The sequence below is a fragment of the Ctenocephalides felis genome, unplaced genomic scaffold, assembly GCF_003426905.1.
Source record: "Ctenocephalides felis isolate EL2017-DRISC unplaced genomic scaffold, ASM342690v1 CF-g0.4_SCAFFOLD_00845, whole genome shotgun sequence".
Lineage (NCBI taxonomy): Eukaryota > Metazoa > Arthropoda > Insecta > Siphonaptera > Pulicidae > Ctenocephalides > Ctenocephalides felis.
In genome coordinates this window covers 80,349,034-80,368,656 of record NW_020536999.1, presented here as the reverse complement: position 1 = coordinate 80,368,656, position 19,623 = coordinate 80,349,034, and the positions used below count along the sequence as shown (strand labels likewise).

The 19,623-nt window shown below is 33.9% G+C and overlaps 1 protein-coding gene across 1 annotated transcript; it reads left to right on the top strand.

Moving 5' to 3' along the window:
• The first annotated feature begins 4,068 nt into the window (after positions 1-4,068).
• On the top strand, positions 4,069-9,794 carry LOC113390951. The gene is made up of 3 exons (XM_026626943.1): positions 4,069-4,984; positions 5,830-6,290; positions 9,549-9,794. Exons 1-3 carry the CDS (start codon positions 4,069-4,071, stop codon positions 9,792-9,794), a joined length of 1,623 nt encoding a protein of 540 aa, XP_026482728.1.
• Positions 9,795-19,623: the final 9,829 nt, after the last annotated feature.

Genomic DNA, 19,623 nt, shown 5'->3' with positions numbered 1-19,623 from the left:
TGTGTGTAAAAATTTGTGTGTAAAAAGATGCTTTCAATTTGGATGCAGAGGGCGAATAATCTTTTAATGGATGACCTAACTCTTCGGTTTGTGACACAAATCAACGATAATTTGAAATCGAAACCAAATAGAAGTGTCTCCTTTACGGCAATAACAGAATAGTTTTCAAGTCACTGGAGAATGCTCTGATACAGAACCAGAAGAAAAATCTGCAACTCCAAGGACAAAGCCAAGTAATTATAACTCTAAATACTTCAATAACATTTGCAAAAAAATATTAATAAATGAATCTTATGTTCTTAGGAGATGGAAGCCTAAACACCTTGAAAAAGATTTTTGCAGCACCTCTAAGATTGTGAAGTGCAGGTTAAATGTCACCTATTCTGACACCAGTTTTCCGAAAAGGTATTTTTTCATACTAATTGCAGCAAAAATATTTAATATGATAATTACTATATCTTCAATTAATATGATATAACAATATATTCAATAGAAGTCCTTGATGGTAGCTGCAAATTGCCGCAGAATGCAATGATAAGGCGTAGGAGTGCCTTAACACCCAGAAGATGTATGATACATCAAATTTTGTTTCGGGATTAAAATGCAATGCAATAATTTAAAGGATAAATTCCAACAGAGTATACAATGTTCTGAGAAGTTTTCAAATATTCCGGAAACTTAAAATGTAAGGGCAAGAATTTTGATAATGTCTCAATTAAGAGAGCATACTCAAAGACCAGACAGTTTATAAAGCGCAAGGGTTTAGTTATAGTTTTAACTAAACCTCCTTGCAATAAAAACTGGATTAAAACGATAGATACATTTGAGCTACAATTGGTATAAATTAAAAGTAGTTCAGGGTTTTGGTTACTTACGTTTAAAAAAACACTTATACAGAAACTATTCAAAGATTTCGTCAAATATAACTTTATTAATGATTGATTAGATAGCAAAATAACTATTAAATGGAGAGATAACAAACAAGAATGTCTCGTAAATGAATTTTAATCCTAGGAATTTAGTTTTATCTCAATTTGGATATCAATATATATATATATATATATATATATATATATATATATATATATTTTGTTTTTAGGATTATTTTGTTTGGAAAGTATTCATTCTTTTTTAAAAATGTGCTGTTCTTTTTATCCTTTTAAATTATTGCATTACTTGTCATTCCTTCTAAATTTGTCATTCCATCATCAATACTCCTGTGCTTTTTACTTCTTAGTTTTTAAGTTTTTAATATATTATTATTAGTCATTAAGTAATTAATATGAATAAGTTATTTCTAGAATATTAATAAAATAAGTACTTTAAAAATATGTCTGTAATATACTTTAATTAATAGTAGTCAGTTATTTCTGTTTAGTTTATAATTCTTCAAAAATATGTCTGTGATATATTTGAAAATATATTTTGTATTTCGTATGTTTTGTTCTTATTTCAAATAATTTTTTTCAGATTTTTGGGCTGTATTGATTTTATGTACAAATGTAGAAGTAATACCAGGGGTTAATTTACATACTGTATGTACATGTGCTGCCATGTAGTGATCTATTCGTAAATTAAAATGAGTGTAACGTCAAATGGCCCGAGATAGCGATCTATTTATGCTTATTTATCTATGTTTGAGGCGTTTGTTTGGAATTATTCGCGTTCGTTCGTGTTCCTGTTCGTTCTTCTTTGTATTTTCATGTTCGACATGTTTGTTCGTGTTCGTTCGTTAGGTGTGGACGCACCTTTTGAGGCGTTTGTTTGGAATTATTCGCGTTCGTTCGTGTTCCTGTTCGTTCTTCTTTGTATTTTCTTGTTCGACATGTTCGTTCGTGTTCGTTCGTTAGGTGTGGACGCACCTTAAGAAATTACTGAACACACAGAACACGTGACTGTCGTGACTTGAGCACGACCACAGAGTAATATGAATAGATGCACTCACTCGACTAGGCGCAGGTCTGCCAACGGAGGCGAAATGTCAATGGCGCCAGATTCAAGTTCATCTTTTGCGGAGTGAAATGCTAGTACAGAAATCGCCTTATATTGAGCTTGGCTAATATAATATGTCGACAACTGTAAATCTGTAAATAGTGTTTATATTAAAATAAATTATATTTTATAACTTCCCAACTTAACGTATTAACTTAAGTTATTGTAATCGTCCAAAAATTGAAATTGAAATTTTTTGCATTTCTCGACGTTTTGAAGGTTACTGAACATTTTGGCATACCTCAGAAAAAATAGATGTGTGTGTATGTACACTCGACTAGGCGCAGGTCTGCCAACGGAGGCGAAATATCAATGGCGCCAGATTCAAGTTCATCTTTTGCGGAGTGAAATGCTAGTACAGAAATCGCCTTATATTGAGCTTGGCTAATATAATATGTCGACAACTGTAAATCTGTAAATAGTGTTTATATTAAAATAAATTATATTTTATAACTTCCCAACTTAACGTATTAACTTAAGTTATTGTAATCGTCCAAAAATTGAAATTGAAATTTTTTGCATTTCTCGACGTTTTGAAGGTTACTGAACATTTTGGCATACCTCAGAAAAAATAGATGTGTGTGTATGTATGGATACAATTTTTCGCCCACGTTTTCGAGCGCACGAATCAACCGATTTGAATGGTTCAAAAACATTCGATTCCTATTGTTAGAGAGATGTGATGATTAGTTTTTGGCAAAGGCAGATCCAGCCGTTTCTGAGATACCGAGCTAAATGTTCAAAAAATTGCAGTTTTTGAGAGTAATAAACATCCGATTTAAATGATTCAAAAAACTTTCTGCTTGTGTTGACAAAACGATCGTTTTGGAAAAAAACGTCGATTTACGGCACTGATGGCACAAAATCTGTTCACACACACACAAACCTACTTTTTCCAAATTTGGTGGCATTCGATACAGAATGGCTAGAAACGTCGAGAATCGAATTTTTTGATGAAAACAAACTTCTCCTTCGGGAAGTTAATAAGCGAGTAATGTTTAGAATGAATTTGAAACAGTATCATTTTATTTGATGTTGATTATTGTGCTGATTACCATTTAGATCCATACTTGAATAAAACACTTGAAAAAAATGGTTGAATAGAACATGTACTAGGTTATTGGTGCCATATTAAATCAATTACATTGGTGTTCTTGACCAGATTCATTGCATAGTGCAGTATCCTTAAATCCTTCGTATTGATATATCATTTAAGAAATAATAACAATAACAATAAATATCGTCTCTTTCTATTTCTGTAACTTATATATTGTAAGTACAAGTTTAGAAGCAATAATTTTCTCTAAATCCAACAAAAGAAGCACTCCACATAGCAATATACAAGTGTCCAATGAAGGGAAAAAATTGAATGGAAAAATAACGTCAAATACCTGGGTATTACACTGAATCAGAAATTAACTTTCACTAAGCACATCAAAAACAAACTAAATAGTGCTTATGGTGCATTGAACGCACTGAAATCTATACTTCACCGAAATAGTGTCCTGAACACAAAAAACAAGAAGCCTATATATCTTATATTAATAAGACCAATAAATACTTATGCGTCACAAATCTGGATCACTACATACAATAATCCTAAATGAACACATAGTCCCGATTACCAAACACTTTAAATTCAATAAATACCTTCACGGAAAATCTAATCATCAACCGATAAAAGATACCATTCTGAATATGACGGCGAAATTCTTTGAAAACTGCAAAAACAGCCCAAACCCAATTATAAAATACCTGGGAAGACATTCCAAGCTTTCGATGCGAACGGACGTGTGTGCGTGAGCTCTCGAATAGATATATTGTATGTGTATAATTCTTAAACAATACTTTGTATATATCATTCAAGTGTTGTCCTTTGTGAAGTGACTATAGTGAAATATAATTTAAATACAAGTTAATTTAATACAATAGTTTGAATACATTTTTAAATATTATATGTTCCCTTCGGGGGAACATATTAGGAAATATAGTGTTATTCCTCCTGAAACGAATGAAATAATTAATCATGAATCAGTCTTCCAACATGAAATGAATATTTTTAAAAGATTTAACAATATGAATAAACAAAATTTACCTCAGGAAAAATCTTTGGATATGGATGTTAACCATAATCAACATCTAAACATGACTGAAAAATCTTTGGATATGGATGTTAACCATGATCAACATGTGAACATAACTGAAGATACAACATATACCAAGTATGCTCATGCAAATAAGTTTAGTGCATTATCGGACGATTCTTCAGATACTGAGGTTGAATTTGTAGAAGTACAAAGTAGAAAAAGAAGAAAATCCCAATCAACCCAATTTAATCTACCCAAATCTATAAATCCCAATTCATCAACTGCAAAAACCAACAGTAAAATGCCGCCAATTATAGTGAGAGACAAATTGCCGCACATTAACTATTTTAAAGACTTGAGAAACATTACAAGTGAACATACTATAATACAGTATAGAAGTCCTAATAATTCTGCAATATATACATTCAATGACAAGGACCATGATGTAATAATGAAAAAATTAACTGCTGATAAGTTACAATATTATACTTATCCTAAATCGAATTTAAATAAAATAAAACTGGTATCAAAAGGCATTCCACCTTTTGTTGAAAAAGAAGAAATAATTGATTACTTACAAAATAAAGGAATCAAAACTAGAAATATAATTCAAATGACTAAAACAGTAGAGAAATCTAAATATAAACTGCCTATACATATAATTATACTAGAACCCGAACAGAATATTAACGATATTAAAAGACTAAACCATGTCATGGGATATAAAGTTACATGGAAAAAATTAATTTCAAGTGGCAACAATATTTTACAGTGTTACAGATGTCAGAATTTTGGTCATACATCTGCGTACTGTAACCTTAAATTTAGATGTGTGAAATGCAGAAGTGATCATCAACCTGGAAAATGCGAGAAACGTGTTGATCAAGCACCCGAATGTGTAAACTGTGGGATGGAACATCCGGCTAATTATAAAAAGTGCTTGTATCTTGAAATAATTCACAAACGTACTAATAATCAAATAAAAAGGTCAAATCAGATAAGTACAAATAATATTAGTTATGTGATGGCACCCAAACCTAAACCTCTAACGAGACCATTTTCTGAAATGTTTACAAACAAAAGTTTTCCAACACTTTCTTCCCACATTCCTACAACTAATCAATCCAGTAGACATACTGATAACTCCTCTAATCATCCTAATAACTCAAATCCCAACCTAAATTTAAATGAAATGTTACAAACTATTAATGAATTAAAAATACTGTTTTCTGACAATACCGTCAAAAATACAATAAATATGTTACTGAATCTTGCTAAGGATATTAAAAATACTACCTGCGAGAAAGATAAACAAATGTTAGTATTTCAATGCTTTCTAACATTATGTACATAAATAGAGATAACATGAATATTATGTATTGGAATGCAAATGGCATTACTAAAAATACTATTGAATTGAATGATATTTTATTGAATCATGATATTGATATTGCGTTAATTTCTGAAACTCTTTTAAAACCTAACAACAAAATTTATATTCCTGGATTTAAAATAATAAGAAGAGACATTTCAAATTCTGGACAAAGAGGTTTATGTGTGATCATTAAAAATGGTATTAAATTTAGTAGAGTTCGAATCCCAAATTTACAAGCTGCTGAAGCAGAAGCAGTAAATATTATTCTAGACAATCAGATTACTACTATATGTGGAGTTTATTTTCCATGCAATAGATTATTATTATCCGATTTAAAAACATTACTGAATTTAAATGATAAAATTTTAATTGCAGGCGATTACAATTCTAGACACGAGTTTTGGAATTGTATCAACAAAAACTCTAACGGTAAAAAACTATATAAGTTTCTAAGTGATGATATTAATTCTGTTACATTGCATTATACTGTTTCTCCGACCAGATTTCCTGTAAATGAACTCCAAACATCATCTATTATTGATCTAGCTTTAACTAAAAATATTTACACAAATTATTTACCATTTACTATAACAGAAACTAATTCAGATCATAATCCTGTTATACTACCTATACCATACAATAGCATACAAAATTACACAAATCCACATTATAATATGAAGTACAATTTTAAAGAGGCAAACTGGAATAAATTTCGATCCTATATAAATGAAAATATTATGATTAATAAAACCATTAATAACACCAAAGAAATTGATGAATCAATTACGTGCTTAACAAATAACATTCACACGGCGATGAATAAGTTTATTCCTAAAGTTAGTACTATTAATTCATTTTCCCTTCCCAATCACATATTAGATCTAATCAAATATAAAAATAAAATACGAAGATTTTGGCAGAAAACTAATAATTCTGAAGCAAAGGTACTATTAAATAAATTAATTAAGGACATAACATTTAAAATTAAAGAGCACAAAAATAATATTTGGAGTGATGAACTAAGGAAATCAAATTTAAATCACAATAATATATGGTTTTATGCTAAAAAATTCACAAAGAAACGTGAAAATATCCCTAATCTAAAATTAAATTCTTTATATGTATCTGATAATAAAGAAAAAGCTAATTTAATAGCTGATGTTTTTGAAAAAACACACAAGCAAAATGATAATTTAGGGAATGCTAACTTTAGTAATCACGTCCATAGAACAATCAATTCGATATTCCCAACTTCCAGTAATATAATCTCAAATATTAAATTCACTACTCCTAAAGAAATAAAAACTATTATAAAAAATAGAAAATCGAAAAGCACCCCAGGTCCATATGGAATATCGAATATTATATTAAAAAATCTTAGCAGAAAACCTATTATTCTAATTACTAAAATCATTAACAGCATTTTAAAACATGGTTATTTTCCACCAATTTGGAAAATTTCTAAAACTATACCCACTAGTTACAGGCCTATCAGTTTATTAAGCCATTTGAGTAAAATACTGGAAAAAGTTATATGTAATAGAATTGATGAATTTTTAACAAATAATAATGTGATACCAAATAATCAGTTCGGATTCAGAAAAAACCATTCCACCCTCCATCCTAACAGAACAAACCATCCTTAATTTTAACAGAAGAAGAAATAGTGCCTTAGTTCTTCTAGATATAGAAAAGGCATTTGATACAGTTTGGTTTGATGGACTAATTTATAAAATGAATGCTCTAAATTTCCCCAAATATTTGATTTGTCTAATTAGAAATTATTTAATTAATAGAAAATTTTATGTTAGTATATACAATTGTAAATCTACATGTAGAGCCATTACAGCAGGTGTGCCTCAAGGTAGTATTTTAGGACCGATTTTATTTTCCATTTATACATATGATATGCCTACAAAAATCAACACGCAATTATTAATGTATGCGGATGATACTGTAATTTTCACTTCGAGAAAATCAGATAAAGCAATCATTAAGAAATTACAAAGTCATTTGAACCAAATTATAAAATACACAAATAAATGGAAAATAAAAATAAATATTGACAAAACAGAATCTATATTCTTTACCAAAAGAAGAATTAATCCTACACCCAATATAACCTTGCATCTTAATAATAATATCATACCATGGAGTAGTTCTGTTAAATATTTGGGTGTCATCTTAGACAGAAAACTTAATTTCAATAAACACATTAGTAATAAAATAATTAAATTAAAAAATTCAATATACATATTATACCCATTGCTAAATTATAACAGTTATATTAATATTGAAAATAAAAAAAGAATTTATATGGCAATAATTAGATCCGCAATGATATATGCTTCCCCTATTTGGTGTATGACAAACAAACATAATATTAAGAAACTACAATCAATACAGAATGTTTCATTAAGATTTGTTATAGGTCAAGCAAGAAATCCAATAAATATGCATTATATTAGCACAAAATTCCTACATGATTCCACTAATGTACCATTAGTGAGAGATTTTATAACAATTATCTCTGAAAGATTTTATACTAATTGTTTATTTAACTTTAATCCTAATATATGTAATATTGGATCGAACGACAATACATATTGGTACAATAAGTACAAGCTACCATCATCAATAAAAAGATAATCAAGTATAAAATATGACAGAGATCAAATTACTCTTAAACTATTCCTACAGCATATGTTATTAGTCTTTTGACTATATTTGAATCATATATGTAATATGTATTTTTTTGTTATTATTATTGTAAATATGGTTTTTAGTGATTATTTTTACCATGATTAAAAAATTATTTATAGGTTAATTTAATTTTTATTAGTTAGTATTAAATATAAGTTTATGTATTTATATCTTAGGATAGGTATACATGTTTATTAAATTGTATAGAAATATGTATGTATAATCTAATATAAATGAAATAAATAAATCTTTAAAAACTAAAAACTAAACCTGGGAAGAATTACTGGTAATGGTACGGTAAATACGCCTCGCCAAACCACTTGATAGAGGAGCAGTATTCCAAATGATGTAGTCACACCTAGTCATTATAATATATTTCAGTTAGTTTTAAGAAGCATTAGTTTTATCTCTAGTTATAAGTTGTGATGTAACGAATAGTGTTTTTTGTTTCATATTTTTCACTTACTGTTAACATTGTCCTTAATCAACATATATAAATTGCAAAAATACCTATTTGGTAGAAATGCATAATGTATTACACTCGACATTGTACCACATATTGATTGAAAAATAGAAATTTATCAAGTCAAGTCAGTCATTTGAGAAATAACCCTCCGTCGGTCGGCGTGGTCTGGCCAGACTTTTTTCGACTTCAATTAAAAATAAAAATACTTCTAGTAATCCTATCGACTTGAAATTTCTTGACTTTGCCTAAAATTTCATTAGCTGTCGATCAATGAAAAAATCAGGACGAAAAAATGTACAGAAGGATAATTATAAGGATATTAACTTTTTTATACTTCTGCAGCGACACTAGCTCTCCTACTATTAAAAAATAGTAGTAAAGAGCTACACTAGCCTCCACACTATTAGGGACCCTAATGTGTGGAGGGGGTCAAGCTAACAGGTATAAAACCAAAGCAGCTACCTTTCTCGACCTCTTTTCTCTTCTACTGGTCGAGCAGGCAACACCTAGGAAAACTACGGAGTCCAACCGAGGAATACCAAGAATACCGAGAATACCAGAATTCAACCAAGAAGATTTTGTAAATTATTATAATTTTGTAATAAACTTTATTTTTCATTTATAGTGTCTTGATTTTTATATGTGGGACCACCCCACATAATTGGTGACCCCGACGCTGAATTGGACCACATAATTGGTGTGAGCTGAATTACTATAGAGCACTATCCGTACAGAAGACATGCAGGACACTAAAGGGGAACTGGACGCAATCTCACGCACTCCGCATCTACCGCCATTTTTGAGTGAGAAACCGACATTGTGGTTCACAATAGCCGAAGCAATATTTTCTCGATGCCGCATCATCAATGACCTGGCCAAATATGAATTTGTAATAGCTCACCTAGATTGCAAATATTTACTCCAGATAGAGGACGTGATAAATTCTCCGCCTGCAGAGAATAAATACATAAAACTAAAGGAGGAATTAATCAAAAGGCTATCAATTTCCGAACGGCAAAGGATAAGACAATTACTTTTGCAAGAAGAACTTGGTGATCGAAGTCCTTCTCAGTTCTTACGTCACCTTCGTTCATTGGTCGGAACAACTACAGTCGACAATTCACTCCTACGAGAAATCTGGATTCAACGACTACCGGTACAGACTCAATAAATATTGCAAACCCAGATCAAAGCAGACCTAGAAGAACTTGCATCGCTCGCCGACAAAATATGTGAGATTGCACAACCGCCAGTAGTCGCAGCAACTAGTAACAACCAACAGCAAGACATCATACAAAAACTAATTGATAAAAATGATCAACTAACACAGCGTGTGGGATCTTACAGAGCAATTAGCCAAGTTCACCTATCGTAGCAGACTCAACCTATCAGCAAATAGAAACCGTAGCCCATTTCGACAAGACAGGTCTAACCACTTCTTCAGGCCGAGAAGTACTTCTAGATCGCGCAACCGTAATACATTCTGTTGGTACCACGCCAAATTCGGAAAGAAGGCAAGAAAATGCGAGAGTCATTGTTCGTTCAGAGAGGAAAACTCCAACGGCAAGGAGTGATGGCGACCTATCCTTGCTCTTCATCTAGCCGTCGCCTCTTCATAAGTGATCGCAGAACTAAGGTACAGTTTTTGGTCGACACAGGTTCAGACGTTTGCGTGTATCCAAGGCGCTTAACTGCTAAACCTAATCCTCAACTAAACTATACTTTGTCTGCAGCCAATGGAACCAACATACGCACGTACGGGGATATTATTTTACAATTAGATTTTGGACTAAGAAGAAATTTTACTTGGAGATTCATCGTAGCAGATGTAACAATGCCTATACTTGGAGCAGACTTTTTAGCGTACTACAATATCATTATCGATATAAAGAATTCTCGTCTACATGACAACCTGACATCACTGTCATCTCCAGGATGTGTCACATTCTCTCGGATACAAAGTGTCAAGTCTATATTTGGAGATAGTGCATACAATAAATTATTAGCTGATTTTCCATCCATCACCAGACCATCAGGCTTGTGTCAAGAAAGCAAACACAAAACATTTCATTATATTAGAACCACTCCAGGACCTCCAGTTTCTTCTAGACCACGGCGCCTCAAGCCAGAATTACTTCGCGTAGCCAAAGAAGAATTTAAGAATATGGTAGAATTAGGCATTGCAAGACCCTCCGATAGTTCTTGGTCTTCACCTCTACACCTGACACAGAAAAAGGATTCGACGTGGCGTCCATGCGGAGATTATCGGCTGCTAAACTCACGCACAATTCCAGACAAATATCCTGTTCGTCATATTGCGGACTACGCCCACAATTTAGCAGGATGTACTATATTTTCAGTGATAGACTTAGTGAAAGCCTTTCAGCAAATTCCAGTCCATCCTGATGATATTGCAAAAACAGCAATTATAACACCATTTGGGCTGTTTGAGTTCCCGTATATGACTTTTGGATTAAGGAATGCAGCACAAACATTTCAGCGATTTATAGATGAGGTTACACAAGGTCTGGATTTTTGTTACGCATACCTAGATGATATTCTTATATCATCTACATCGCTAGAAGAACACCAAGATCATCTCCGCCAATTATTTCAACGCCTGAAAGACCACGGCGTTGTCATAAATCCATCGAAATGCGTATTAGGTGCACCCAAAGTTACATTTCTTGGTTATGAAATTTCTAAAGATGGAACTTTGCCACCACAAGACCGTATCAACGATCTCCAAGAATATCCGCTACCGGCAACCTACTCAAAGCGTCGCTTCATAGGAATGATTAATTACTATCGAAGGTTTATTCCTCACATAGCTGAATTTCTTGCTCCGCTACACAAGTTGCTCTCAGGATCTACCAAATCTGGATCACAAGCAATTTCTTGGACTCCACAGCTTCAAGATAACTTCGAGACCTGTAAGAAAGAACTGGCTAAAGCAACATTACTAGCACACCCTGTTCCAAATGCTCAAACAGCATTATTTAGCGATGTATCCAACCATTCTATCGGTGCAGTATTACAGCAGTACATCAATGGCACTTGGCAACCCTTGGGCTTCTTTTCAAAAAAACTATCTGAGAAACAACTATGGCCAGCATATTATCGAGAACTTTTGGCTGGTTACGAAGCTGTGCAACATTTTCGAAGCTTACTGGAAGGGAGACATTTCATTTGGTTTACTGATCACAAACCTTTAATTCACGCCTTTTCCCAACGAAAGGACAAGCTGCCGCCAATACAATTAAATCAATTAAGTTTCTTGTCGCAGTTTACAACAGATGTTCGCTATGTTAGTGGACAACAAAACATAGTAGCCGACGCCTTCTCAAGAGCAGAAGCCATAACATCGCCTTTGGATCACTCCGTTATTGCTAAATCGCAAGACGAAGATGAAGAACTGGTAACGCTCTTAAAATCAGATACTGCTCTCAACCTGAAACGCATCGCTGTTCCAGGAACCAAAGAACAATTATAGTGCGACATATCTCAAAATCGATTACGTCCTTATGTTCCTGCTGAACATAGACGACACATTTTTAATACTCTGCACAATCTATCTCATCCAGGCATAAAAACCACAACTAAACTCATCACGGATAGATTTGTTTGGCCTGGCATTCGCAAGGATTGCAGAACCTGGGCTCGAAGCTGCATCTCATGTCAACGCTCCAAAATTGGTCGGCATATAGTCACACCACTTGGAGAGTTCAAAGTGCCAACCGCCAGATTTCTGCATGTTCACATTGACATTGTCGGACCACTTCCACAATCAAAAGGCTTTAAATACCTATTTACCGCTATAGACCGTTACACACGCTGGCTTGAAGTTTTTCCTCTATCAGATATTACCGCAGAAAGTGTAACCTGGGCTTTCTTGTATTCTTGGATCTCACGCTTTGGTGTTCCATCTCAAGTAACAAGCGACCAAGGACGGCAATTCTGTTCAGCTGTTTTTCAAGGAGTAACCAAACTACTAGGAATTTCCCACATTCCTACAACAGCATATCACCCGCAATCGAATGGATTGATTGAAAATGCTCACAGGCCTCTGAAAACAGCCCTCATGTGCCATGCAGACCCGTCATGGATGGATTCTCTACCAATTATTTTATTAGGAATTCGAGCTTCTGTTAAAGAAGACATTAAAAGCAGCAGCGCCGAATTAGTATACGGAGAACCGCTTCGTCTACCTGGCGAATTTTTAATCAGCACACGCAAGGAGATACCAACAAGCGATTTCTTGAGAAACCTACATCGACATTTCGAAACAATACATCCAACTCCTACATCTGCACATGGATCGAAAAAGACTTTTGTACATAAAGAACTAAGTAATGCAAAATTTGTATTCCTTAGGGAAGACGCTCTGCGACCAGCGCTTTCTTGTCCATACAGAGGTCCGTATGAAGTCATAGATCGAAACTCCAAAACATTGAAAATTAAAATTGGAGAACGCAATGTAAGAGTATCCATCGATCGTGTCAAGCCCGCTTTCACGGCAGAAGACGACCAAAGTACAAGTCCAACTCCATCCAGCGCTACAGAACATACCTCCAATCAATATAGAACACGGTTTGGACGGGTAGTCCGTCCTCGCATCCAATAAAATTAATACAATTTTATTGACTCGCCAGGGGGGTATTGCAGCGACACTAGCTCTCCTACTATTGAAAAATAGTAGTAAAGAGCTACACTAGCCTCCACACTATTAGGGACCCTAATGTGTGGAGGGGGTCAAGCTAACAGGTATAAAACCAAAGCAGCTACCTTTCTCGACCTCTTTTCTCTTCTACTGGTCGAGCAGGCAACACCTAGGAAAACTACGGAGTCCAACCGAGGAATACCAAGAATACCGAGAATACCAGAATTCAACCAAGAAGATTTTGTAAATTATTATAATTTTGTAATAAACTTTATTTTTCATTTATAGTGTCTTGATTTTTATATGTGGGACCACCCCACACTTCGAACGGTCGGAAAGGTCTGTCTAGACCACCGATACATTTTGTATGAAATATACGCTTTTTGATATATGTAAACCAGTATTTTGTCTTTCTTCATGGTATTTTCTATTCAAACTGCGTTGTTTATATTCTTTGCTATGTGTTCTAACATGAATGTTAGTATTTTCATGAAGAGAGTTCCTTGAAAACCTACCAAACTTATTGGTAATCGCAAACACTGAAAATCGGATGAGTAATGCACACATTATCAACAATTTTTCTACTTGTACTGCGTTCGAAATTTTTTTTTGGTAAACCTGTAGTGAAATTATATTTTCACTTTGAGTTTTACAGCTCACTTCAAAGGCGACGCACCTCATTTCGTTTTCATTTGAATTTCACATTCATTTCAAAGGCGCCGAAAAAAAATAAATATTGTTTTTCATTGATTTAAAACAGAAAAAGTAACAAAAAAGCAACGATTTTTTTATATTTCTTGATTTTTTTTATATAATCGTTAATATATAAGACACCAAAAACTCATTTATCCCATATAAATGCATGTAAAATTAATGGTGGTCCAGCCAGACCTTTCCGACCGTTCGAAGGTGAAAAAATATCCGACCGACGGAGGGATAATAACAATAAATATCCTCTCTTTTTATTTCTGTAACTTATATATTGTAAGTACAAGTTATATTAATGATATACTTTAATTGTTTATTGTTAGTTGAGAATGCTATATTTTACCACAGTTCGCTTCAAGCAACCCTATAGTGGGTCGTACTTGGTAACTTGTTATCAGTTACTAGTGAATCATAATACCGAGGTGTTATATAACAAAATAATCAAATGTGCCCGATATAACAGATTTTCATAATAAAGTGAGTTAAATATTTGTAGCCTCCCCTCCTTATGATTACCATTGGAATAGAAACCAATGGTATCATAACCAATAGGATACGTCCACTTAGTTAAGATCGGGGTATATAACTCACATCTATTATTATCCAATACAGATACTTATCGCATGTCTTCTATCAATATAACATGTAGTGTAAAAGTATAAATAAACATCCGTTATGATTATCAATTTGTTGTTTACCTGCATATTCATTAAACAATTATTAAATAGTGTTCACTCCGACGATTCACATACTAGTTCTGAATTTATTTCAGAACAGTTACGTAAACAATCTGTAAATTTAACAGTGCATCAATAAATTTAATAATTAATACTCCCATACAGTCAACAAGTGTAATGAAAGTTGAAGCGCAATCTAGCAATTCAAATAAAAACAAATGACATTGTTTTCATTTACTACTGAATTTTTATCATTAGTTTGATTTGAATTTGCCTCTTCAATTAAATCTGCTATTAACTTTTTATTTATACTTTCCGATCTGTCATTTATTAAATTATTACTAGTCATTATATTATCCAGGGGCGTAACTACCGCCGTATCAAAAATACGGGGCCCCCGAGGCCCCCAACAAGCACAATCAGAAAGCAAAACAATATTTAAAAAAAAAAAAATAATGAACTTCAACGTGTAAGCTAACGTTTTAAGAGAATTGAAATTTGCTGCAATATTTCTGCAAGTTCTAGCAATCAATTTATTCAATAAAGTTTTTGCACATTCGATAAGCTAATATTCTTGTCAACAAATCTACAAAACTAATCCAGATGGATTGCAATAACTATTTCAAAGAACAAAAGACAAAAGATAATGAAGCGTTATTATGACGAGTTATTGCAAGTTATTATGATGAGTTATCACAAGATGAGAGAATTTTGGACCTGTAATTTCACAAACCAAACAAAGATTTCAAAAAAATTGCGAAGTAAATAGTAACATTTGTCTTTTTGAAATGGTGAATTAATAAACGTTTCCAAAAATCTGTCGACTGAATTACTGTAAAGAAATACTATAAAAAAAATCTCATAAGATCATGACCAATTGATGGCTCTAAAAATAGGTTTGAATTTAAAAATCTAAGAAATGTGATGGATGCATCCAGTTTTTCAACGAAATAACAACGTGCATTTTTGTCTTGGCTCCACCAATTAAAATCGCAACTGCTAGAAGAAATGTTTAAAATTGAAACTAATCGTTTGAAATTGACCAGTACGTTCCTAGTGACAGATTCTTTATATAATTTAAAAATCATTAAATAATGCAATTTTTCGAAAAATTTCAAAGAAAGTGAATATATATCTGGAAACATTTGTGAAAAATTCAGAAAATGAGAGAAAATGAGATACATAAATAATAAGAATAATAAATAAATATTCTTTGAATTTTATGAATTTTTATATTTTGGAAAAAAAATCTTCTTGAGGGAGGCCCCCAAACAAATTCTGATACTGGGCCCCGCCAATGCACGCTACGCCCCTGATTTAACCGCAGTGTTCACTTATAGAGCAATTGTTATATTTTGTTGATAGATGTTAATGAAATGATCCATGGGCGTTTAAAATCATCTCAATTATGCAATTATCTGATTCAAAATCTTTTGTTATAATTTAAAAAGTACATAAAAACATTTGCTTCAGTTTTAGGTAAAAATAATATAAAAAATAGATGCATTTTGCTCTTTGAAACCTGCCCATCTATCTGGGTTGATCAAAGGCCAAGAAACATGAATACATATCTAATAATTAATATCTAATAATCTAATATCTTACAATACTGTTTTATGAAATAATTGAAACTTTTACCCGATGTTGTTTAATTAGGACTGCCTGCAAACATGTGCGCCCGAATCTTTTGAATACTCCAATTGTTTCTATCTTCTGTCAAAGACAACTTCTTCGGATATATATCATCTGACCAAAGACTTGGATCAAGCAACTTCTTAAAAACTATAAAATAGATAATTAATTTGTTTATTTAAGTTAAATATATTATACATATGGGGCGTCCGTTAATAACGTGAGCGAGTTTTTAAGGATTTTTGCGCTATTTGTGATGTTCGATGTAAATTTATTCATTGTTATGCTGGGAATGTTGGTTCTGTACATGACGCACGAGTATTACGTCTAACAGAAGTGAATAATTACCTCAACGATAAACATAAATTCCCGAACGAATCTCATTTAGTCGGTGATGCAGCTTACCCTCTTTACAAACATTTACTTACACTATATCGAGATAATTTCAGAACACGCAGATGAGCATACTAGAGAGCTGATGGAGAGAATAACCGAAGCCTGTGATATCAGTATGACTCGTAAGCATGGCATGAATCAAAGACAATCTGTGCACTGGTGGACTGAAGAAATCAGCTCTCTTCGTAAAGAGTGCCTACAGAAAAGAAGGATCTCTCAGCGAGGATATAGTCTTACTAATTCTGCACAACTGGTAGTGGAATATAAACTAGCACGTCGGCAACTAAATAAAGCTATCAAAAATAGTAAAGTTAGGTGCTGGAAGGAACTTCTGGATGAAGTCGAGAAAAACCCATGGGGAAGACCTTATAAGACTGTAATGTCTCGCCTCAAATGCCATCCAATACCTTCACCAACTTGCCCACGACTATTGAATAAAATAGTAACTACTTTGTTTCCACGACAACCTAATTTAAACTACCAGGTAACACAGGTAGAACTGAATGATATTCCACCTATAACACTGCAAGAACTGATGGAAGCTTGTCATCGCGTTGGAAATAGTAAGGCACCGGGTTTAGATGGAATTCCTAATATTGCCTTAAAAACATCAATTATGACATCTCCGACAATGTTTCTTAATGCATATAATACATGCCTAAAAGAAGGGGGTTTTCCGCGAAAATGGAAACAGCAAAGTTTAGTGCTTATTCCCATTAGGAAAAAAACATCAGATGAACCATCATCCTACCGTCCAATATGCATGCTGGATACAGCGGGTAAAATTTTTGAAAGAATAATTTACCAAAGAATAGATGCAATAGTTGACCCATTCCTAGCAGACAATCAGTATGGTTTTCGCAAAGGGCGATCAACTATCGATGCTATAAACTTGGTAGTTAATACTGCCAAGGAAGCAATTGCTGGAACCAAATGGAAGGGGGGTGCGAAAAAGTACTGCCTTGTAGCTAGATTGGATATAAAAAATGCTTTCAATTCAGCAAACTGGGATTGCATTATGAATGCACTCCGTGACAAGAACGTGCCAGCATACCTCTGCAATATAGTCGCAAGCTACTTTACAGACAGAATTCTAATGTACGATTCACGCGATGGTACAGAAGAATATAATATAACAGGAGGTGTGCTGCAGGGCTCTGTTCTAGGCCCTTTGCTGTGGAATATTATGTATGATGGCCTATTGAGACTAGAGATTCCAGAATGTGTGAAACTAGTAGCATATGCAGACGATGTTGCTATAGTAGTTGTCTCCAAACAAATTGATGACATCGTAAGTCTATTCGATATTACATTCAGAAAAATTAATCGGTGGATGGGAACAATGAATCTCTAATTCTCACAACAAAAAAGTGAAGCTGTTCTTATCACTAGTAGAAGAACAATAGAAACCATCAAGCTAAAGATAGGAAATCTTGAGATCACGTCAAAACCTCACATCTGTTACCTTGGCGTAATGCTTGATGCTCGTTTGAATTCCAATCAACAAGTGAAACACGTTAGTGCTAAGGCGTCAAGAGTTAGGACGAAACTTGCTCGACTGATGCCTAATATTGGAGGTCCTAAACAAACCGGAAGGATATTACTATCGTCAGTTGTTACTTCTGTGCTGACATATGATATCTCCATATGGGCTGATGCTCTTAAATCTCAAAAATCGAGGAGAATGGCAGGGCCCTTATATCGTCTCAGTGGTATAATAATTGCTTGCGCATTTCGCACAATATCGGCGGAAGCAGTATGCGTCATTTCAGGAACTGTGCCTCTCTTAGTCTTAGCAGAGGAAAGACATCAACAACTGAGTCCTGAAAAGTTGAGATTAGAAGAACGGCAGAACAGCATTGACCGATGGCAGCAACTGTGGGATGTCGCAGTGAAGGGCAGATGGACGCATCGTCTCATTCCTAACATCAAAGTCTGGCTAAGTCGCAAGCATGGCGAAGTTAATTTATTATACTACGCAAATGCTATCGGGGCATGGCTGTTTTCGAGTCTACCTACACCGCTTCAAGCACAATAGCTCGCTGGATTGCCCATATTGTTTGGGCGAAATAGAAGATGCTGAGCATGTGTTCTTCGTGTGCCCGCGATTTGGTGCTCTACGGGGTGATGTGGAAGAGACATTGAGACGCAGAATTACCCCAGGTAATGTTGTTGAAGTGATGCTGACAAGTGATGCTGCTTGGAACGCCATAGACAGATTTGCGAGAGACGTTTTAATGGACCTGCGTTCTATAGAGAGAGAAAGGACGAATGGGACTTCGCCCATTTAAAAGATAAGTACAGTAGAACCTCGATTAAACGGACTAATGAGGCCTATGAGAAGTGGTTTAATTACAAAAATTAATTAAAATTGCAAAAAATAGACCGTGCGTTATATGTACGCGTAATAAAATTCCTTATCCGAACTTTGTTAGATTATATTAGATACATATACTAAACTGCAACATAAATCGTGCAAAAATTCGAATTGTAGGTATGTTCATACATATAAATTGGTCGCGGTTGGTAGTCCGGATGATCGCGAATCCGTATAACCGAGGTCCGGATAATCGAGGCTCTACTGTATAATGTTTATGAATTATAACATTGATTATAACAAGTTAAGAATTATATCATTCTAGATCCTCCCCCCACGAATTAATGCCTAACGGCGGTTTCCGTGGGGCAAAGCGGAGGTTTTAGTCGGTATTATACCAGGGCGGTATCGAGTCCGACATACCCAGACAGAAGACCGGTCTGGGATGCATAAAGGCATTTCCTTCGCTATACAAAAAAAACATATCGAGATAATGGGCACTTATCAGCAAGACAAAAAAATTAAAATTTTTGTCATTATCTGCACGAATAGTCAACGTTTGACACTCAACCGAGTAGCATCGTTCTAAATATTTAATTGTAAATACAGT